Genomic DNA, 24894 nt, shown 5'->3' on the forward strand with positions numbered 1-24894 from the left:
AATTCTTTGCAGTTGCGAATTAGATGACTTGGAACCAATGGTGATGAGGAGATGCTTTTTACCAACTTGATTGCAATCATAGCATGGGCATGTGAATGGAACATGACTTCTCAGTATTGACCAATGTTCCCTCTGGACTGCATGTGTGTGTGGCTATGGAAATTCTTCAGCATATGCAAAATCATTAAATACACCATTCATGCATTAGGAATATTGTCATGCCAAGCACAGAAAAAAAAAAAAATCAGAGTCAGCCTTGACAAGTTCACGGTTTAATCGCTCTAATAATCATGCCTCACATGCAAATTCGAATAAATAGCTTGCTTATGTTGTGAATTATATCACAACTGATATTACTACAAAAGAAATACGGTAAAACCTGTCTTCAATGGAATCACATAAGATGGATATTTTTTCCGTTGAACACAGGGTTCCGCTTAATGAAGGTTCAATTAATGTAATGTGTAAAATTATGTAATAATCCTATGTGTGGTTGAAATAAAATGAAAATAAATAAATTAAAGATAAATTAAGTAATTTAAAAATAGATAAAATGAATAAATAATTGGTATATAGTTACTAAATACCATATTTAGGTTTTGACAGAGTCTGTAAAATTCCGACCTACATTGTTTTTCTTCTAAAATAGAGACATTTACATTCTTTTCAACTTCTCCAAAAATTTTCAATTTGGGTGTCAACATCCGTCCTGTCAGGTTCAGTTTGCAGATTCTGGGAATTTTGTGAGGGAGAGGGCAACATGATTTTCCTGTCCCTACAACTGTAAAATTCGATGAATTTAAAACAGTGCTTTTTGTTCCCACCTAAAATTTGAAAACCCCCTAAATTTTGTCAAAAATTTGCTTTCCCCCCCCCCCCCCTTTGCCTCTCACTAATCAATTATCAATTCCGGCATTGCTCAGCTTTGCGATCACGTAATGCACACAGCTTGCATACAATATTGTAAGTCTTGCATATCATTTGGAAATTGAATCCTTATACTATTTTCCTCGTGGGAAAAGCCTGCTTTTCCAAAAAATTTTGATAAAATTTCAGAAAGTAACTGCTTTACTGCATTTATGGCTTATCAAAACCACAGCATCAAGTACAGAGACAAATTTTTGCTAATCTAAGGGTGGATGATGTGAAACTCACATTTGCAAGCATGTATTGCATAAAAAATTTTGGTGGAGCACTTTAACATGTTGTATGAGCTATTAGTTGCAACCTCACAGTGTTTGTGTGAAATTTTCCATTAAAGGGTACAAATTTCATTTCCGTTTCCGCGTTAGACAGGTTCCGTTTAATCCAGGTTTGTTAATGTGTATTTTGGCATTAAAATCACAGGACCACGATTTTTTCCCATTGAAGACAGGTTTCTGCTTAATACAGACTCCATTAAAGACAGATTTTACTGTACAATATTCACATTCAGAAAAATCAAGTAGCTATCCACGCTCAGATGATGATAACAATATTTTTTATATGCAGTGTATTTTATTTTTCTGGTTTTTTTAGTTCCCTTTTTTCTTTTTTTTTTTAGGTTGCTATAATTATGTATAACTGATATCCATATTTTTTATGGGCATTGTTTTTTTTTTCCAGCCACTGCATTAAGCAATTTTTCTTTTGGCCATTGAATTTGCATTCAATGTGTGTAGATAAGTAACAGAAAATTACAAGGTGAGATTATGTGTAATTTAATTGTTCTCCTTGTTTAGGTGACTCTCATTCAAATTTCCAGAAAGAGTTATATGACTGCTCATTCGATGGAAAAAATCTATCGGGAAAAATAGTAGGTTGTTTTTAAAATATTAAGAATTAAACAATTTTTATATTTAGCACCAAGATCTTACAACATATTAAGTAATGATATAAAATTCGAAAAAAACATAAACCGCTTCAAAAAATTGCTTATAGATTACATTAACTCCTTATAATTCAATTCCTAAAAATTTTGACTAACAGTCAAGATTCTAAAGAAACACCAATATATGCCAAGTGTTTAACCAAGTTTGTTTTGTCTCTCTACGCTTCTATGCTTCACATCTATGTAAAAAAAAGAAGAAAAATAGAAAGAAACACCATTGGATAAAAATAATAACCATGCCTGTACTGTACCTATTGTTTGATCCACTTGTATCATTTATGTATATTTATAATGCTGAGTATTTTGTTTCAATAGCATGTGTTTGCCATCATTGAAATTATTTGTAGTTCGACCCTGAACAGGTCACATATAGATTTCTTGGGTCTATTATGGATATTTGCATTGATTTTCTTCCCCCCCTCCAATTGTGTTTGTTTTTCTCTATTCATGTTCTATTTCCCCCCCCCCCCCCCGCTTTTGTATGTTTGTGTGTCAATAAATTCTAATTCTTAACTTTTGTTTTGTCTTTAAAATTTCATATGAAACAAGAAATTTCAATGCGATTTCCGATGTATAAGGAACATTTATAATATCCTCAGTTTTACACATATTTTCTTTCTAGGATTTCTCTCTTGATGTATGAAATTATAATAAATATACATCTTAAATATTGGCTTTTGATTATTATACTATTATGAATGTCAAGACACTAAAATATATAGTTGTTTCATTTTTTGTAAACAAGTTTTTGGTCCATGTATAAACTTCTTTTCGTTTTTAGGGCATGCTGCATTCCTGTTTTGCATGCGAAGAACTAGGTGATATTTGCGAGGTTAGAATGACTTCAATTGTTTTGTTTTCTAGACAATGTATATATACAGTCAAACTTGGTTAATTTGATGTCCAAAGTCTGAATGAAGTTTGAATTATCCAAAATTCAAATTATTCAATTAATCTATCTTGAATCTGTAAAATGACTACTAATTGCAGCTTAATCATCAACGTTCACAAAGGATAGTAATTATCAATTATTGAAATTTTATCATTGGTTATATATATACAAAACTGTTGACAAAACTTTAATAATTTATAACTATTACAATTGATTTTAGCTTCTTCATTATTCTACTGTCCAGAAATCGGCATCACTGCAGAATTTCTTGACCATGTTAAAAACCTGATTTACAGAAAATGTTTTTGATCATCCATTGCGGAACTGTTTCACAAATTTTACCTATCATTCCTATGGTATCAAGGAAATATACTTTCATTAATGTATTACAAATCTGAACTTTCCAATAATCTTAATGACGACTAAAAGATTCCGATTTTGAATGTTACACCTGGATCTATATGTTGAAAAGCACAAAATCGGCATTGAGAGGTACACAGTCTCGAGGCACTCTAGCTACAAAATGATAAAATGGGCATTAAATTATGCCAAAAAAAAAACCAGAATTTTCACACTTTTATTAGCCTTTAAAAATTTGTTGTTAAACAACTTGATTGAGAAAAGCAAGCTCTGGCTTCTTGTATAGATTTTCAAACAAAATTTGCTCATACAAAAATCATGATTTTTTTCCCCCTCCAACTTTGAATTGTCTAAAAAATATGAACAATGTTTGGAATTAAGCAATAAATTTTAACATTATATTAGATAGGATACTCAAGAGGTGTTCGTAAAATTTCAAATTATCCAAAATTTGAATTAACCAAGTTCTACTGTATATACAGTCGAATCCCATTTTAACGATTACCATTATAGCAAAAATCTTGTTTTAACGAACACTTTTCTAATCCCCCAAACAAGTTTACATAGGAACAATGCTAGGTAACCTGGAATTCTTTTATAACGAAATTTCATTTTAACAAAGTAATTCCTCCTGTCTCTTATAATCTTCCTGCGTTCGTTATAATGGGATGCGACTATATATATATTTTGATGACCAGATATGTAAGCTGACCAGAGAGTAAACTATCATATGGGATCTAAAAATAGGTGATAATTACTAGGGGCAAGGTCAAAAGAATGCTGGATGATCAAATACTTCCTACCAGAAATTTTCAAGCAGCTTTACTGTTTGACTTGCAGAATGTGGTTGAGCATTGTAGTGTATAAGCAAAACTTTGTATGACAGATGGCCTTCCCAGCTTGTTTGAGACTTTTTACATCATTGATAAGTGTTGATGGTTGTCTTATACAAAGCAGGTAGTCACCAAAAAATACTTTTTTTGCAGTCCTTTAAAAAAAAAGTTTTTAAAAAAACATCTTGGTGGTTGGTGATTCACAAGGGACGATCTGAAAGAGGAATACCTTTCTACAGCATGTTAATATTCTTATTTCTTTTTAATGAAACTATGAATTTTGAGTTGGTATCTCCACAGATTTTTCTTATCAAAAACGAATGAAACAGGATCACTGTTTCCTAATTTTCAGGAGTGTGCTGAAGAGGAAGAGAATGTTCTGCAAGAGTTCCCTCCTTTATCTGATGAGAATATGGAATCGATTAACAAAGCCTTAAAAGAAGCCTATGGTATAAGATATATTTTTCTTTCATTTCATATGTGATAGAATCGATTAGTACCTTCTTCTCAGTTTGATGATACCCTTGAAGTTAATATTAGAAAATGCTCATTTGACCTTCCAGAGGTGTATATTACCATTTTTCAAGAGCGATCAAGATTTGATTTAAAAAAAAAAGAGGAAAAATGCAACAGCTGATCACTGAACATGATTTGCCCATTACAACAATTTTTTGACACCCATATTTGACAATTACATAATTTTTTTAGGTTCATTTGTTGACTCAGAGCATAACTTGAGAAGAATTAATCTGACAAAATATGAATATGAATCATCTACTATAACAATACTACAAGAAATACCTGACTCTTTCTAGCTATATAAAATCATGTTCAGGTTCTTATTTGTGATCTCAAATTTTTATCTTTGCAGATGAGAATATATTAAAGGGAGAGGATATCAGAAAAAGACAACAGTTTGTAGCAGACCTTGAGCGCTATATAAAAAACAGATACAAAGGTACAAAGAGATCACTACAGTAAAAATCCTATAAAATGATACCCTTTATAAATTGCCTGTATAACAATATTTCTCTTTGGTCAGGGACCAATGATATCGAGGATGACACTCTGTATGGGAGTGGGTCCTTTGTTCCCTTTTTCTTCATGCACTTTTTTGAGTTGTTCAGATTAGCGGATTATAATGTATATGCACTTTATATAAGAATATCAAAAACATTTGAGGATTTCAAAAGGTAGGATTTCAAAAACTACACATTCATTTAGGTCCCAAAGCTTTTTAATTGAACATTTTGAAATATGTATTCTGATATTTTTTAATATTAGAAAGACCAAATCAGTCATTTTGACCATTTTTGATATTCTTGCTCCGTTTCCATGATGAATCAGATTATTTAGAATGTTCAAATTTCATGAGTTGTCCCAAAAATACTCAAACATTATGTTGTCTAACTATCGTCAGTTGAAAAAAATAATAATTTACCCAGATATTTTTACTTCTACCTGTATAAAAGGATATTGACCAGTCAGTTTGACTATGCCTGAGTGGCTTGATGGTAAGATGCTTGTCTACCACAATGAAGGTTGCTGTCACTGTCCTGGGTTTGAACCCAAGGAATGATATGGATAAGGTATTTTCCCTAACGAACTAGGTGACCACCAATAGACAGCACCTTCATTTCTGACCCATCTCATTAATGGCAGTAAATTGCAGTATAGCGATATGGCCACAGTTGGTCTTTGGTGAAGTAGTCAGTTTGACTGGTAATGTCACAGACACTTCCATTGCATGGGAAGCAAATATTTTTTCGAATCATGTCATCAAATTTTCTCTAATATAGATGTGCTCGCTTCAGGTAATTTTAAGCATCCTCACTGACAGACTAATGATGGAGTAAAAATATATAAAATAGTTCAGCCAGAAACCTAGTAATGTAAATCACTGAATCTTATCTGAAAGCTAGTTGAAATGTGACCACTTGTAGAAACATATTTGACAGATTTGCACATAAAGAGGTTAAATTTTGCATTTTCAGGTTAAAAAAAGGGACAATATTCTTCTACCAAGTGGTTAACCCTTTGAGCAGTTTTTAATATTTTCCTGATCTGCATTATAACTGCCATATTTGAAATCACTGAACTTCAGAAATCGCCACCTATTTTCAAGAAGAGTTTTTCCCCCAATTTTGAGCTAATAAATGCTCCCCCCACCAACACAGAATAATAATACTAAAAAAGAACAAGGAAGAGGAAAAAAAAGCTATGGTTTTCTATTACTTATGCTGTACACAATAAAACTATACTTCCTTGGAAAGAAAAACATAGTCTATTTTCCCTTCTGTTAGACTCTGTACAAAAGCTGACTCTGCCCACTTGCCCAATGTCAATTAATTGACAGGACAGTGGGGGGGGGGGGGGGAACATGCTATCAGAAGAAAAATAAATTAAAAGTATGTGGGCTCGGGTTGCTGTTTTGAGAGTTTTAAGAACTTAAGATAATTTCGTTATTGCTGTTTTGTGAGGGTTTTTTTAAAGAACTCAAGTTATTTCAGATTGCCGCTATAAGGGTTAAATGCATTGAAATATTCAAATATATATTCTGAGAATGCGAAAAAATTCCTAAAACCATTGAAATTTACAATGATACGAAGTACAGGGTCAGCGAGAAATAATTTTCCTACTTTAGGGTGGCCCGGAGTTGGTTCTCCTGTTCCAAATGAGACAAAATTTATAAACTGATAATTCAAATGATGCGCTTGTGATTAATCAAATAAAAATTACAAAAATCTGTTGGTAGGTGGTGCTGTAACACAAATGGTATTTATTTGCATATATATGACAAGTGAAACACTATTAGCATTGCAGCACATGCCCATTACCATTATTCATTTGATAAGAAGAAAGCAGATTGTGCATGAGCATTAGTTACACATGTGCTCTTTGCAAGGAAAAAGTTTTACCCGGTACCAGAACCAACAAAACTCTTGCACCTGTAAAAGAGTTCTGCCATATGAAGCAGATAAGAAGAGGTCCAATGTCTCTGTGTGCCCTACATAAGATAATTGAGAAATTTGAAAAAACTGGACAACTTGGCATTCTTCTGGGTAGAGGATTAAAGCAAACTCAGTTTGCTTCTGTCGATCTGGCTAATGCGGTTGTGGAAGCCAGCAGTCAATTACCATATGGTGGTAGTGAGTGTCAGCTTTTCCCCGTGCTCTTGCTATGCCACATTCCACTGTACAAATCATGCAGCAGATTTTGCATTTTTATCCCTACAAAATCAAGCATGTGCACCTATTGCATGAAGGGGACTCAGAGACATGTAAAACTTCTACATTTCAGTTCCTTGCTCGAATGGTAGTTGACGTCACTTGGCCTTAGAACATTCTGTGGACTGATAAAGGCCACTTCAATAGCTCCCCCTCAATGGCCAAGTCAACATCCAGAATTGTCAAATTGGGCAGCGTAAAAGCATCACTGTATCCAAAAACAACCCTTTCATCCTAAAAAGTGTCAGTATGGTATGGTTTTGCAGTCTTTTTTTTTTATCATTGGGCCATTTTTTTTTGAAGAAATAACAGCAAATAGAATCAAAACCTGTTTTGTCACAGGACAAAACTACCATGATATGTGGAGGGATTTTGTAATCTCGCAACTTCAACAGTGTGGATGCCATCAGGACATCATTTTTATGCGGGATGGCACACCTCCTTACATTGCTAGACCTGTAAAGCATTTGATAAAAGCATTATGCAGATGCACGGGTGATCAGCCGCCATTTTACTACTGCATGACCTCCTTGCTCACCGGATAGCACTCCATGCAACTTCTGATTATGAGGTTTCCCTGAAGGATATCATCTATTGTAAAAGACCTGCATCTGTACCAGATCGCAAGGACAGCATTCAGCGCCATGTTCTGGATATTCTGGCAGCAGACTCACTATGTTCAGCTATTGAAAATATGGTTTTGAGATTAGAGCACATTGTTCAAAACGGAGACATATTGAGCTGTTAAAAGCACTTATATCTATAAGCATATTCAATATTCATATGTGTGCTCTAGCGCCACCTATCGATGGATTTTTGTAATTTTTTAAAAAAATAAATTACAAGCACATCATTTCAATAACCTGTTGTACAAATTTCATCTCATTTGGAGCAGTAGAACTTACTCCAGACCTCTATGAAGTGGGAAACTTATTTCTCGCTGATCCTGTATATTGTTGATCAGATGGTTCAAAAGCATTCCATGTGAACATCATTCATTTGCCAGAGCATGTTTTCTGCACATTTGCCTTAGCTTTAAGAAATGTTTTATCAATTTGTAGAAAAAGAACAAAAACTGGAAAAGTTAATTTTCTTGTTGAAATTAGCAAAAGAGCTTGGAGAACCTTATTTGTTCAGAAATCAGAAACAACAACCACAAGTAAAAAAAAACAAAAAAAAAACATGAGGAAAAAGACAGAACCAGGGAAAAGACAGCAGTTTGACATCCCATCCAGCCAGAGTAAAACAAGCTGTAAATTTTTAATGGGTAAGAAATCTGAGCACAAAATGCATTTCTAATGTAAAAAAAGTAAAATTGAATATAAAAACTTAGATGTATAAGTACAGCTGCACTTGTAATGTTTAGAATGTAAATATTTTCTATCGTTTGCAACAAGAAATTTTAGGGAATTTAAAATAAAACTGAATTATATGTAATTTTACTTGAAAAAAATCCTATAATTTGTTTTTTATTTCTTATCATCACTCATATGTACATTTGAGCAAGTTACTTATGAAAATCAAGATTTTATAGTGAAAATCAACCTCCGACCATTTTGACCAGTATTAGTCCTTGTAGGTAGAACAAATCATCTGTCCTTCTAGTTTTAAGTGAAAATGAACTTGGCTGTATGATAAGTTTGGAATTTTTATTTTAAGAGAATGTTCAAATAATAATAACAGACTAGCCATCTGTGCCTAATTATGTTCTATTTACTTACAGATACAAAATTAGAGTTGATAGGGTCATCAATGAACGGGTTTGGTTTTAGTAATAGTGACCTTGACATTTGTATGACATTTGAAGGAAAGGAAGAGTTGGTAAGTTTGTTCGTTACTTGATAGTTCTTAAGAAGATTGAATTGATCCACCAGACAAAAATGTGAATGGATTACTATGCACTCACAAGGACTTGATTCAGTTTGCTGCTCATGTAATGCTAAACATGCACTGATGACTAAACTTCGATAACTAAATATATATATAATAATATAATATATATATATATAATAATATAATATATATATATAATAATATAATATATATATATAATAATATAATATATATATATAATAATATAATATATATATATAATAATATAATATATATATATAATAATATAATATATATATATAAATAATAATATATAAAAAAATATATATATTGTGTTTGACTGTTAAATTAATTACATAAAGTCCATCTATTGAAAAGAACAAAAATATACAAGATGACAGCGAAAATAAAGTTGCAATGCTTCAAGTTATGTGCCTTAATTTTCACACAATGTTTTCACAAAGCTATATGCAGCCACACAAGCTGAAATATTCATTGGTATGTATGGTGACATCCTTCAAAAAACATTTAAATTAATAGAAATTTGTGGATGTAGCATATTTAGGGTATTTTCTTACGATATTTAAATTTTTTCATCAAAATATTAAATGTAATGTTTTCAAATTTTTGGTCAGCTGGGTCCCCTGAGCACCCCCCACCCAATGCCTCTGTTGCACGGACTGCATGTGGATATACTTCATATTATACATTGCATGCCACTTGATGATCACATCCAGACTCAAGGTTTTTAATAACAATAACTGATTGGTAATAGGACAGTATCTTTAGTGGTTAAGTGTGCAAAGTTGCTTTGACCTCATCTGTTGTTCAGGAACAACTGAGACACTGGATCTGCACTGGTATTTATAGAGAGATAGGATTGTGATTGCATCAGGCTTGGATTGAGCCATTGACCAATCATAGCTATCACAATAGAGTTGGTTCGAATAATTTGTGAAGCGATATCTTCTCTGATTTTCTGGCAGATGTTTCTTAGAACATGAAGAGAGGCTTAGTTGACTAAATGTGGCTATTGTGGAATTAAAATTCCATTAGACAATGGCTCCTCAGCCCAGAACAATCCTTTAATTTCTGCAAGCTTTCAGATATCCTGGCTTGTCAATGTTAAAATGAGAGGCTTTTAGGAGGCAAAATATCTTGTTGATACCGCTTAAAGGGTTAATGAGTATGTGAAAGTGAAGTCACAAAATCAGTGTTCCCCAACCTCTGGTGCTTTTGGTGTGGCCATCTGGTTTGAAAATATATGGCAGCTCTAAAGATTCATGCAGAACACTAAATGCACAGTAAGACTATTAACTACAAATGCTCACTTCATTCTTTAACTCATACTCATTCGGTAGTAAATTGCCTGATTTGATGATGGACCAAGAATTATGCTTGGTTTGAATGAAGAACCTCTGATTCATATACCCCATGGGGATACTTGATGGGCTTTTCAGTGTTGTGCAAGTTAAACGTTGTCGCATGTCCGTGATTGGCTTGTGCTTTCCTGGCGAATGTTGGTTGGCACCAACATATTTCCTGGCGACGTTTAATATAATGGATATACTTAATTCTACAAAGGCTCGCCATCCACAGTTAGTGCAGTGGTTAGATCGTAAGATGCACACACCACTTGGCTGAGGTTTTTTTCCTCATTACCATCTTCATTTTTTAATGTGTGTGTGATCTTAAATTTATTTTTTATTTCAATAAACTTCAATTTTTGTAAACCGTTGCACAGATTAAATATGATTCATTTACATCACCAATTGCCAGATGCATTCCAGTTGTGATGAAAACTGAGTCAATACTTTCAAGTCCGGGGCAGGGGGCCCCTTTATCGGCCCGTAAGCCCGTGTCGAACAGAGTTTGGCCTACGGGGTATTTACTAATAAAGTAGTCTAAAATAGCGAGCGTTTGGCAATAAGTTGCCAAGCGTTACAGCCAGAGACACGTGCATGCGCATTCTGACAATGCTCAACCTGCACAACACTGCAGCGAGACCCTTGTTTTCAGTGGGAACACAAAAAACAAACAGGAGAAAAACTGTTTTAATAATAAAATATGCAAAGCATTTGTTATGTTGAAATATTGAGGGGGGGGGGGGGTTCAGTATATATAAGCCACATTCACATTTTCCCAGGGGTACTTGAAGCATGAAAGATTGCCAACCTTATATAGCTGAAGACACAGGTTCATGATGCATAATTCTAATGTCACCCAAACTTGATGAATTTGTTTATATCTGATGAATATTTTAAGCGTTTTCATGCACCTTTTTTCAGTCCCCTGACATGACACGGGAAGTTATCAAGAATGTTTGCTACCATCTTCGAAGAAACAAAGAATTCAATGGCGTCTTCGCTTTACATTCTGCAAAGATACCGATTGTTGCATTTCATCATGTTGAGACTGATTTCAGAGGGGATATAAGCCTGTATAACATACTAGTAAGTTATACAATCGGTTTTTTTAATCTAAAGTGAAACAGGATGAAAATATGTAAAAGTGGTATACATTGAGAAGTAGCAATTTACTGATCAATTTGGAACATGGATATTGTATAAACAACAGCTTTTATTCATAGTATGATGCATGATACAGTGAATGCTGGTTAATTAGATCATATTAGGACTGGGGGTTTCTAGTAATAATAACTGATTGATAACTATATCTGAAAGAAATCGAAAAGCTAATATTATGACCATACATCTTGACCATGCGTCAAACAGCACAACTTTCACAGGGACTTTTTCCCTAATAGGTTGTTAATAAATGGAATAGCCTACCCCCAGAGGTGGTAAATTTTAACACAATTGACACGTTTAAAAAAAATATGATAAACGTGTTGGGGTAAATCGAGAAGCTATCCATACTTAGAATAAGACAACCATAAGTATTCTTTATCGGCATTGTATAATATTTTATCATGTGTATATATATTGTTTGTAATTGCATTTTTAATTGGGTTGTGTTTTTGAATTGTATGACATTCATATTTGTTGTGGACACCTTTTTCTCACCATCTGATTGGGCATTTTGCCTGTTGTGGTGTTGTTTTCGTATTAGTATATAAACAAGAAAGGGATTACATTTTCTCTGGCCTCCTACATAGTCTTGCAGGGTGATAATGATAATAAATGGAGAAAAATGGATCTGGTTCAACCTTAGCTTCAAAATGCACAAAAAGAAATAAACCTAAACCAAAGTCCCAATCACCATAAACAATTTTTTCCCCATGTTATAATATTGGTCGGTTCTCTACGTTACAAAAAAGAACAATACCCAAATGGTAACATTATCCATAATTTTAATTGGGGGGAATACGGTACAAACTACATGGAGTCACAGTGGGCTTTTAATTACAAGAATTCCCTGTAATAAAGCAGTGACTTCTCTCACATTTTTATGTCTTTCGCTGAATATCAATAAGGTCTTACTATCTTACTAAGTAGCCATAGGGTCAGACCAGTATTATGATTTGACAAATACCCATTGCCTCATCTAATGATTGCATAATTAAGTTTTTCTGCAATATTTTTGTGATTGTAATCTCTCCACTTTCACAACTGTAGAAACACTATTAGTCTATAAAAAAAATCAAAACTGAAAGAAAGAATCAAATAGCTTAGCAGACTAGTAAGAGTTTTTCTCGTTTTCTAAGAAGAAGCAGTTATCGAAGTAGCATCTGCCTGTCTAGAGACAGTGCTGTCTTAACGCATGGTCCACCCTAGGTAGCCTCGGGGGTGGCTCATTTGATAAGTAGGTCTAGATGCAATTTTTGAAAATAATTATGCAAATTGGCAGGTGGGTATAAAAGTCGGGTGGGGGAATAGCTCAAAAATCACTTTGTCTGAGAGCCCATAACGTTCTTAGCCCTTTGACTACGAATTAAAAGAAACAAAACAACTTAGCTTTCTGTGAAAATGAACAAAATAGGTCACAAGTATGACAAATTTATCATTTGGAAATTTTTTTTTTTTGGCATACATATGTCCCGTAAGTAGTCAAAGAGTTAAGACCACCCTGACTAGAGAGCAGTGTCAAGTTTTGTTTAGTATACAGCTGTGCACACTAAGAAGAAATCACGCTGCATTAGCTGTTTTCTATATGGAATATTGCCATACTGCACACAGAAAACATTGTGGGTGAAAACAAGATTAGAAAGAATGTTGATTCCAGTGACTTAATACAAATGATGATTTTGTATCTTTCTGTTGATATATATTATCTGACTGAATCCAACATGATCATATACTATCATACCTGTGCTGTTTTCCATTTCCAGAATTTTTTTTCTCTATGTTTGCGAATGTATTTTGTTTTAAATACAACTTAATTTTTTTCTCTCTATAGGCTTGCTACAATACAGACCTGATTCGTACTTACAGTGAAATAGACGAAAGAGCGAGAATGCTGGGGTTGTGTTTGAAACTGGTGGCCAAGGTACTTGATGTATTTTTATGCAGAACCTATTCACACTTCTATGTTTCTCTAGCTTTGTAACCCATTCAAGTGGATTTTCTGCATATTTACCATACTTTTTTTTTTGTTTTTATTCAGAAAGCTTGTATTGCTGACACTGCTCAAAGGTCACTGTCTTCATACTCTTATGTCTTAATGGCTATACACTTTCTGCAAAGAACAGATCCACCAGTTCTACCAGCTCTGCAACAGGTATGACAGCTTCCTTTACATATTTATTTGATATTAGGGGGGCTCTGCCGCCTTTGGCGGCCAACCTCCCCCCACCCCCACCTTCTCTTCACAACATATCTTGTTTATTTCGTCCCATTTCATCAGCGTGCTATGGAAAAGGACGTGTGAAAGCACCAGCTTACTGAAGAAGCAAATTTTGCAACCAAAAGCAAATGTGATTCATCAAGTACCTTCAGAAAACTTGCCCATGGGGTCCTTGCCAATTCGCTGAATTTTAGTGGGGCCCCTGGCAGGATTTATCTCAGGCTACCGATGTGTTACAAATTTTACAATGTTAAACAACAAAAATCAATGAGATTCATCAAGGGACACCCAAAATGAAACCTGTCAACATTTCCATGGGGCCCTGACCTGGAGGCTTGTCGGACATCTCCCCGGTGAGGGGCCACGAAAATTTTAAATTTTCATCAATTTTACAACAAAAGAAATCCAGGGCCCCCCATCCAGTAGTGGGGACCCAATACTCAGATTTTTAGTGGGGAATCCAGACTGCATTTATCTCTGTCTTTCGCTGTTGCAAATTCTACAATGTTAAACAAAAAAAAAAAAAAAATCTGATTCATCCAGGGCCCCCAAAATGAAACCTGTAAACATGGGCCCCCCCCGACTTGGAAGCTTGTCGGTCATCCCCTGCTGCGAGTGGCATGAAAAATTTTCACTTGTATTCGCTTTACCAACGAATAAAATCCAGGGCCACCAACCAATTACCCGGGACACCAATTTGCATACTTTTAGTGAGGCCCCAGACTGGCTTCATCTCGGGCTTCCGCTGTTGCAAATTCTACAACAGAAAAGAATGAGATTCATCCAGGGCCCCCAAAATGAAACCTGTAAACATGGGCCCCCCCCCCCCCCCGACTTGGAAGCTTGTCAGTCATCCCTCGCTGCGAGTGCCATGAAAATTTTTTATTTGTATTCGTTTTGGTAACGAATAAAATCCAGGCCCACCCACGCAACTACCCGTGACCGAATTTGCAAATTTTATGGGGGGCCCCCCCCCAGACTGAATGAATGAACGCCAGGGTCTCTGCCACCGGACTTATCCCGTTGCCGAGATCTCTTCCAGCACAGCTTCGTGGCAGAGTCTGGAACAAAGTGAGTGTGTAGCTAGTGTTTGTATGATATTTCAGTGCTGCCATCTATACTTCAAATTGTGAGTGAAGTGTAATGATTGAATATTTGTAACGTTGTAGGCCTGTTGATCTCTGTGGCAAGACTTTTTAACGGGGAGATCGGCTCGCATTCGTGTCTTGAAGTTGGGAAGCACAGAAAACCAACTTCAGCTGACCACCACTGTGAGGTTTGAACCCGGATCCTCGCATCGCGAGTCCGTCACTATAACCACTCGACCACCACAGCGGCTGGGGGGGGGGGGGCAGACTGGATATATCTTTTGCTTCCACTATCGCAAATTTCTCAACGTTAAAGCAGCAAGAAAGCAATGAGATCCATATCAAGAGCCCCTGGAAATGAAAACTTTTAACTTCCCCATTAAGGTATACGTGCAATCCCCCCCACCGGGTACCCGGACCCTGTGTGTTGGGAGCACTGGTGTTATATGTATATTATACATATACATACCTCTCGGTATGACCCCCCCACAAGGGCAGAGCTGACGGGGGCCGGAACGATTCTTATCACTTTTTGATTTTTCACACTATAAATTAACCACAGAGGGGCCCCTGAAAAGCTGGTTTGGGGGCTCGCCATCTAAATTCCAGCCAAGAGCCCTGCTGTAGGATGTGGGAGCCTCTCGGTACATGCACATAACATGGTCTCGATGGGTCAAATGGGTCCCGATATATGCAAGAGTTAAATGAATACTTGACCCAAAATCGTAACCGACTTCCGTAACACAAAAACGTAACAGATTTCCGTCACCCATTTCTGTAACATAAAATCGTCACTAATTTTGGTTGCTTAGAAACAGGCCCTTTTCGAGTTTGTGATTTTATATTATAGAGTAGATTATTTCTAGTACCATTACCCGGGACACAATGCATGGGCTCACCTGGGGATGGTCTAGGGGTGGGGTGCTCAAGTGAATAAAGGTTCTTGTGATAATGAGATTTGGTGCTATGTTTCTCAAGAGAAAGCGTAAAAATCTATAAGCAGGTATACTTTCAGCTAATTAAAAACCCCCAAAATATCACTTTGCCCAGGGGTCAATGGTGCTGTTAAAACGGCTCTGAATATTTCATCCATTAATGAGAGCTGATTGAAAAATAGCCACAACAGATGAATTATAAAATGGAATGAATAATTGAAGAGTTTAGCCGAATAAGTCTACTTTACATTTTTGCAAAATTGGTTTTTCAACTAAATAATGTCCTATATAACTTCTGTCACACATTTCCCAAGTTAGTTCCTGCCGAAACCAACATATGCCATTTCTATGTTACTATACAGAGCTGCAATTATAGGTTCTATAATTGGAAAGGTCTATATCACTATTGTGTTCATTGTTTTCTTCAGTTACCTTCCCAGATTATCTTCTCAGTGATCTATATTACTTTCAGGTGCAAAAAAAAAAAATCCTCAGCAATAACTTTCATTGAATTTCTTCTAAAAATGACATAGACCATTGTTTGGCCAAACTCTTTAATTATATATTCACGCAAAAATGAAACACTGGTTATGTAAATAACTATTTTTATAATTGCCAATGACAATGGAACAACACTATGATTAAATTGATTTTTGTTATTCACTACAATTAGAGTATTTCCTATAGTAAGTAGTTAGTTTTGAAACTTTCTGTTAACATCTTCATCAGAAAAAAATCAATGAACATATTATCCACGGCCACAGTGTCCCAGGACTGTCTTGTACCAAAAGATGTTCAGGTGTATTATGAGTTTGGTACACAATTGTTCCCTATCCAAAGCTTTCCTGATATGGAGGTGCAACAGAAACAGTGACAAGATGGCAGCAGAATACGCTGCTGCTTTAGGAAGCTCCCCCACCAAGAGAAAAAGCCCATCAACCTCTCTATGGATGTTGGAAGCCTTTTAGACTCGTAGGTGCTTTGCGTGAGCTTTATGTAGGAGATGTTGATATCTAAATTATTTCTAGTAATCTTCGGCTTTTTGTGATACAAAATGCCTGTTGGCAAAAAATATTTAGAGAAAAAAGTAAAATGCTATGCTTAAATTACCAATAAACTCTCAGTCCCAGTCTAATTTGTCTTCGCACGTAAAAATGAGTGATTTGATAAAAATGGTTAAATTATTGTCCACCTACACTGAAAAGGAATTAATATAAATGTAGTTTATCTTAGTCTTTTAATAGTCAATAGTAATTTGATGTAAGTGATTTGTTACGTCAATGCAATTACTTTATTGATTTTTTTTTTATCTGCAGCTCACCATAGAAGAAAAATTCATAGAAGGCTGTAATGTGGCTTTTTTAAGTGACATTGGCATCATAGTGAGTGAATTCTCATTCATTTTTCAAACTTGTATCATTATTTGTATGTCATTTTCTCAAGTCCATTTTATCAGCAGGATCAATGTTATCCGAAAATTAATTTTGAAAAAATTAGTTACATTATTATTAATTAATTAAAAACAATTCTTATCTAAAAATTAAAAGAGTGTTCTCACTCTTCAACAAAATTAGAAGTAAAATTGAATTTTGATGTGTGAATCATGCATGCATCTAGATGTATATTGGCAAACATTTGGTGGGGTGAACGAAAATTCACATTCTTTTTGAAATAAGGATTTCAGTATATGTGTTTCAATCATTCTCTGTATACTTGTTTGCTTTTTGCCACATAATGCATTCTCCCTTCTTTTTCTGTGCATGCAATTTAAAAATTGAAAAAATTTGAATGCCTATTCATCCTAATTTTTCCGACCTTTTTCTTTGAATGTATTATATTTGATGCTTGGTTTCAGCAAAGAATATGGAACAGCAAAAGGAATAAAGCATCTCTTGCTGAGCTGTGGCTGGATATGCTAAAATATTATATAATGGATATTGATATTGATCATGTCATATCCATTCGACATGGCAACATCATACCAAAGACTTCATCTTTTAGAAGAGCTCGAATGTTCAGTATAGAAGGTAAATTTTATTCCCAAAAGTTTGTTTTGCACGTCACTGTAAATAAATTGTAATTATTTTTTTAAATATTTTCTCAAAATTGCAGAAAAAATGGATGAAGAGCTACATCAAATCTGAAAAATTATATTAAATTTACGGTTAATGACACAAGCAAGCTACAGTAGCCCCTCATTACACACATGGCTTGTTATATAACCTGCATTCAGATTTTTCACCTTTTCTAATCTTTGCGTGATGGTTGTCTAAATATTACACTTTTCTTCTCTTTACTGTTGAAAATTTAACATTAAAACTGGGATGGAAGTCATCAGGCACATTTTTATTTCTTTCTTTATAAAAGTACTGATTCAATCATGTATTATTATAAGTTACAATGTCCAAACAGGCATTGGATATTTTCAAGTAAATTTTTGGAGATTTGTTCAACCCTGCCCTACATATATCATTTACAAGAGAATCTAATCAAAGTAACTCCTTGTTATATTGAGCAAAATCTTGGTATATTCTTTCAATATACCAAGATTTTGTCTCCCAGCATGCTCAATATAACAAGGAGCTACTTTGATTAGATTCTCTTGTAAATGATATATGTAGGGCAGGGTTGAACAAATCTCCAAAAATTTACTTGAAAATATCCAATGCCTGTTTAGGCATTGTAACTTATAAAAGTACTGATTCTGTCACATATTATTATATGTCAGTGCAAGTCATGTGGTTGAAAAAAATATATGCCCATCAAAATTTTTACCTAGCCTGGCCATATCCACCAACAGATTTATTTTTCCAGTTCTGAAGTATGTTGTGAATATTTCCACTCATTCTATCTATTCAATACATTAGAATGAGTCAAAAGTTTTGTAATATTTTAGTCATTCACCTTATTATGCAGTATGCACAGTCAGATCTTTACTCGTATTCTTTGCCATGCTCATCTCTCTCGCTGTTTGGAATGTTGGAAAATGCAGGAGTATGCTGTACAAACCATTAACTGCTCATAAGCAAATATTGCAAAACTTATGACTTGTCTCATAACCAACTTATGTATGTTACGATAAATGTGATAAATCACTAATTATGCATAATAACTGCCAATTATGTGTAATCACCAATTGTCTTGGTAAGCTTGATAAATTTCCCTACATTCATCACTTTTACCAGTGATTATGCATAATTCCTGACTAAAGTAGAATTCATTAGATTGGAAGAGTAGAATCCAGTTTGATTGGAAGAAATCATGTGGAAATATTACTTTGATTCAACCACTTAGCGATATTTCCTATACGTAATGGGCGAGCTACACATATTTTGTCACAAAAATTTAATTAAATGAAGATGAGTGTTATGAGGATATAAACATATAAATTACTATCAGCATTGTGTAATGTTAGCTTTCTTCACATTTATCAACATTTTCAAAGCCAATATCACCGATCAAACCCATCATCTTAGACTAGAGTTTGAGCAAAATGTCTGGTAAATTTAAATAAGTCATTGACAATTTATCATATTTACAAGCATGAGCTGGGTATTATACATAATCCGTGGATGATGTCACTCTCTGCTATCCATACGGAGGTTCTTTACAGTTGGCTGATTTGAAAATGTATTTTAGGAAAGAGAAAATTTAAAATTTAAATTAGGGAATCGAGCCTACATCCTCACACTTTCCAGGTGAATGCCCTACCACTAGACTACAAAGGCAACCAGTTGTTTTCCTGTTGTTGCACTAAACGGGACCGTACATGGGTGACCTAACTCAGGCCATAGCTCATAATTGCTGACAGTGCAAGCTTTGACCAGAGTTAGGTCCGACCCTCCGTGTTCAATTCCCCACAAAGGCAGTTGAATTTTCTCTCTTTTCTAAAATACATCTTTGCACCAGCCAGATGTTAAACCTTTGTATTATATATAATCACTGTACAGTTGCCCCCCCCCCCCCCCCGTGTTCGTGGTTTTTTTTCCTTTATTGGAATTTTTTTTTTTTTTTTGACAACACTCAGCAATCGTCATTCACGTGTTTTGTTTACAAAATTTGAGCTGTGTTTGTTTAGGATGGATCATTCTTCTAAGGCTACTGATAATGCGTTGAAAAGACTAATAAAAGTGAAAACTTGATAAGAAAAATTGTATATATTGACGAAAACTATGCTTGGTAAAAGTAAGTCAATACCTGCTGTGGTCCACCATTATGGAATCAATGAATCTACGGTGAAATACATCAAGAAAAAGGAATCTGAAATTCGTTCAGCCATGGCTATAGCTGCACCCGTGGCAGTCAAAACTTTGCAGCGCCTACGGGATCCATGTGTTTCTCGTAAAGAAAATGCAGTTTTTTGTGGGTACAAGACTGATACAAAAAGGTATTCCAATTGATTGTAATATTATAACAGAAAAGGCGAAAATTTTTACTCTCTATAAGGAAAAGGCTGGTGAAACGTCTATTTCATCAGAATTTTATACAAGTAAAGGTTGTTTCATAGGTTTAAGAAACAATTCGGATCACGCAATACAAAAATTACTGGCGATCAAGCCTCTGCCGACCAGGAGGCAGCTAGGAAATTTCTGAAGACTTTGTAAAAAATTATTGAAGAGAAGAGTTATGCACATCAGCAGGTGTTTAACGCTAACGAAACTACATTATTTTGGAAGGAAACGCCGCAAAGAAGTTAAGCAAGAGAAAAAAGCGAGCTCCTGGTTTTAAGGCAAGTAGAGATAGACTTACTATGTTGTTTTGCGCAAATGCACATGGGTACATGATAAAGCCCACCATCATTTTCAAATCTGCGAATCCATGAGCATTGAAGGGAAGGATAAGCCAGAGCTCCCAGTATTTTGGATGAACAATAAAAAGGCTTGGACTATGAAAACACTTTTCCTGGATTGGTTTAAACGGTGTTTCGTTCCGGAAGTCAGGAGGTACCTTGAGAGTGAATACATGCTATTCAAAATTCTTTTGATACTGGATTGACCGAGGAGGAATTAATGCAGCTAACTGGTCCTGAAACTGAAGCTGTACGAGATGAAGATCAAGATAGAGAAGTAGAAGACATGTTCAACCAAAAGTTACATAGCGGAAGGGCTTCACAAGCTCAAATCAGCAATAGATTATTTTCATAACATAGATCCCTCTATTTTACGTTCTTCACATGCAGAAAATTAGTAGAGGAAGCCTTGTCAACATACTTGATGATGTGAAGAAGAAAAAACGGCAAACATAAATCACAATGTTCTTTCAGAAAATATCGCCAACAATCGCTGCCCCTTTTTGACATTCCTTTCTACCTCTGTGTCACCCTGCTCTCTCTCATGATGTTTACTAAAAAAGATATACAAAAAACACCTATGGTTTCGGTTATTCGCAGATTTCCATATTCGCGGTCATCTCTGGAGTGTAACCCCCGCGAATACGGGGGGGGGGGGGACTGTAAATGTAATAAATTTACAAAAAATTTTGAATTTGCCGAAATGGTTGGTTGTTATGCGTAATAACCAGATTTATCTGGTAGCATATATCACCAGTGTTCAAGCAAAAGTCACTAAGTGCACTGAACGTTTTGATGAACTACTGCAGTTTATTGAAAGTTCCAATTAATTATTTCATGATATGAACAGCTATGTGAATTGCAAACCAGTTATCAGTAAATCTACTGTAGGAATTAGAAATCTTTTTAAAATAATTTTTATTATTTTTCATAATGACTCAAAAGTTAAAATTGACAAAATCTCAAAACTGGACTTCGTGAGTTCTGCTTGAATGCCAGCAATATATTTAATGCTATAGCTTTTCACTCAATTTCTCCTTTAATTTAAATTGAGCAATGTTCATTACATAAATCATATTTTATACTTCCAGACCCATTCATTTCAATCAAAAACCTTGGTTCAGTCATGTCAGAACAAAGTAAGATAATCTATTTTTTTTGTGTTCAGTCTGTTGCTAGTATTTTATCAGTTATGTGGAATTTCACAACTTGTATGAATTGGAGCACTCAAAACTGATTTTAATTGCTGCATTTTTCTAGTGAGTGCCAGGACCTATAAAGCATTTGTGCGAGCAAGAAAATTGTTCGGCACACCACTGAAATCTTTGCCCACTGGTTGCCAAAATTTTCAGGTGAGAAACTTTTCTTATTCATTTTGAGTGTGCAGTTTCTGCAAAAACCATATACAAATTTCTTTCTTTCATACAACAGCATTCATGCCCAATCCTAGTTCATTGCTGTAAAGGCCACTACACACTATTCTGATGTGACACAGTGAATTCTGATTTGTGGAGATTCTGTGATGTATAAATAGCATTTACACACGACAGAATTTCCACAAGTCAGAATTTACCATATCAATGGTATGAGGTGAGTGTGTAGTGGCCTTAAGACATGGGTGCAGGTGCACAACTCTTGCCAACAGGCCGATTTCGCCATTTCAAAAATTTTATGCTATTTTATTACTTTAAAATATAAAATCACACATGGAGCTAGGTGCAATTATTATAGTAATAATAAATTAATGATGAATGATGCAGAAAGAAAAGACTTCTGCACCAGTCAAAATTTTATAAATTTCATCCGTGTCTTTCCTTAATTGGTCTTCAAAAAAAGTACATAAGCTCTTGTATGGGGATGATTATAATTAAAGTTGGGATTTCAAAATGGTACTGGTCAGAATGACTTTAAAATTTGTGTGAATACTCCAAAAGCAGTTGAATTTTATTTAGCGAAGGGGAGAGGGAGAAACTTTAAAATGTACTAATAGATGGTGCTGTGTTCCTCAAAACATTGGGAAACTTGCTTGCATAAAGGAAACAATAGTCAGCTATGACAGTTTAATTAACATGGCATGATTTCATAACTCATGGAAACATCATGAAAATGAGGTTCATGAAACAAGCACCTATGACTTCCACAGGAAATGTTCAATATACTATCCGCTGTGTTCTGCTACGAGTTGGAAGTGCAAAACTGCATGTTCCACAACAGATCTGAGTGTGTCAGTGTGGTAATGCTGTGGATGTAGTGTGATATGCGTGTTTTCAAGTCAGCCAAGTTTAAAATCCGACCACTGTACCTGAAACTTATTGAGGTTAAGGGGACACAGGACTTTTGAACCTTCAAAAACTTCATTAGTTTTTATTTCTTTAAAGAAATATATATATATTTTTAATGTTTTGATACCAATATTTTTTCTGTACATCAATTAGAACTCAAGATTTTATTAATAATGTGAAACAGTGTAACAGCCATAGTTTAAAGGGACCATGATTAGCGACCACGCCCCCCTCAGAGTCTGATACAAAATGTTTGTTAGCTGATAAAAATCCCCCTTTTGGATTTATCTGTCTTTTTAGAAGAAAGAAAACAACAACTACTACTAAGATACTTGAATGTTTCCCACACTTCTTTTTTTGTTCTCTTTCGTATTGAGTGGTGTGTTTTTTCTGTTTTATTCAGATCAGCTTCGCTCTTCCGATAAGACTTTTTTTTGTGGTGATTTTTTTCCTCGTGATTATTTGTTTAACCTGTGCATAGTTTATTCTGTGATAGCCCCTTCATCTGTGTTAAATTTTAATATTCGTTGTGTGTGTGTCCTTATCCATGAATCAAGTTTACCTGTGTGAAATTATTTTTTGTGATTGTCTCTTCACCAGCGTCATTTTTGATATTGTGTGAAAGATAACCAGTGAAATTATTTTTATTTTGTGATCATCTTATCATTTGTGTTTCGAAAATGTCCAGTCCTCATTTGTCTGGTCAACGTCCTAGAAAACGAAAATTCTGTGGGAATTGTTATTCATTAGATTCCACATTTCCGGTGATTTCAGAAACCCTACTGCTTCAGTTAAAAAACTGAAGCTGAATCCTCAAACTCCCTCAACAATCAAATCCTCAAACATCCCCTGAATATATCGGGGAAAAAAATGAGCTATCCAGTTATAGACCAATTTATTTAAAAATTCTTGTGTATACCATTGAAAAATTTTTATCCTGTAAGAAGTGTAGTGGTCCAGTAAGTGTTGAAGAAAGTTTCAGAATTGGACTTCCTTCAAAATTTTTATTCCGGTGTCAAAATTGTTCAATAAAGAAAACTTGCAGAAATTCTAAGCTGTCTGGTCCGCAGGCCAAAATATCAGATATAAATAAGTGATCTATATATGCTATGAGGTGCATTGATCAGGTTAACCTCTAAAAACATTTTGCTCGGTGATGAACATGCCTCCACTGATATCCTATTAGGATATTCCCTATGGTATTAAGGATAATATCCTTAGAGACTGGTCCTATGACAAACATGTTTTGACTATAAGAAATACGGTAAAAGGTGTAGCAGAGGACTGCATGAAAAGAGCAGCTGAAGAGGAGAAAAATATGTCAACATATCCCAGTGGTATTACAGTGAGTGGCGATGGTACCTGGAAAAAAAGTAGCCACTCATCTTTAATTGGTGTGTGTAGTGTTATTGTTTTGGACACCGGTAAAGTAATTGATGTAGATGTGTGCTCCTCATTCTGTAAAATTTGTAATTCATATAAAGGGGAACATCTGTTGAAAATTTTGAAAAGTGGTGGAAATATCATGCTCCCAACTGCATATGACATGCCGGTGGAAAAATAGAATGCATCTGTGATTTGAAAAAAAGATGGTAACCTGGTTACGAAACTTGAAGAAAGAGAGTCTGGGAGAAAACTATCTGACAACAAACCGGTGGGTGGTAAAGGACGACTCACTGAACAATTAATTAAGACACTTACTGAACAATTAATTAATAAACTTACTGATTTTTATGGAAAGGCAATAATAGATAATACCGGTTCATTGCAAGGAATAAGAAAGGTAATTTGGGCAATATACTGTCATTACCGGTCAACCGATGAGGAGCTCTTACACATGTTTTGTCCTGATGGTGAAAATTCCTGGTTCAAATATAAAGTCTCTGAAGCTAAAGGAAAACAATTCAGAGACATTTAAATTTAGTGCCTTCCCTGTGATGGATGAAGTGAAAAAGCTTTTCAGAAACCTTTTCAGCCCCACAGCTTCTGAAGAAATGTCTGAAAGGCAAAACTCAAAACCCTTATGAATCTTTCAACTC

The 24894-nt window shown here is 35.0% G+C and overlaps 1 protein-coding gene across 3 annotated transcripts in view; it reads left to right on the plus strand.

The window, feature by feature from the left end:
* The window catches only part of LOC149084030 (terminal uridylyltransferase 4-like), a 69828-nt gene that overhangs the window by 38357 nt on the left and 6577 nt on the right, over positions 1 to 24894 (plus strand). For all 3 annotated transcript variants that reach the window (XM_089234375.1, XM_089234376.1, XM_089234377.1), the window contains 12 exons: positions 1722 to 1795; positions 2652 to 2702; positions 4308 to 4404; positions 4827 to 4913; positions 8906 to 9003; positions 11304 to 11468; positions 13375 to 13464; positions 13582 to 13695; positions 17101 to 17166; positions 17640 to 17811; positions 21665 to 21712; positions 21834 to 21925. In XM_089234375.1, the coding sequence (XP_089090501.1) occupies positions 1722 to 1795; positions 2652 to 2702; positions 4308 to 4404; positions 4827 to 4913; positions 8906 to 9003; positions 11304 to 11468; positions 13375 to 13464; positions 13582 to 13695; positions 17101 to 17166; positions 17640 to 17811; positions 21665 to 21712; positions 21834 to 21925 (1154 nt within the window). The remainder of the gene's footprint in view (positions 1 to 1721; positions 1796 to 2651; positions 2703 to 4307; positions 4405 to 4826; positions 4914 to 8905; positions 9004 to 11303; positions 11469 to 13374; positions 13465 to 13581; positions 13696 to 17100; positions 17167 to 17639; positions 17812 to 21664; positions 21713 to 21833; positions 21926 to 24894) is intronic.

The sequence above is a fragment of the Pholcus phalangioides genome, unplaced genomic scaffold, assembly GCF_987345545.1.
Source record: "Pholcus phalangioides strain wild (caught in Gottingen) unplaced genomic scaffold, Ppha-v1.0 ptg000008l_1, whole genome shotgun sequence".
NCBI classification, from domain to species: domain Eukaryota; kingdom Metazoa; phylum Arthropoda; class Arachnida; order Araneae; family Pholcidae; genus Pholcus; species Pholcus phalangioides.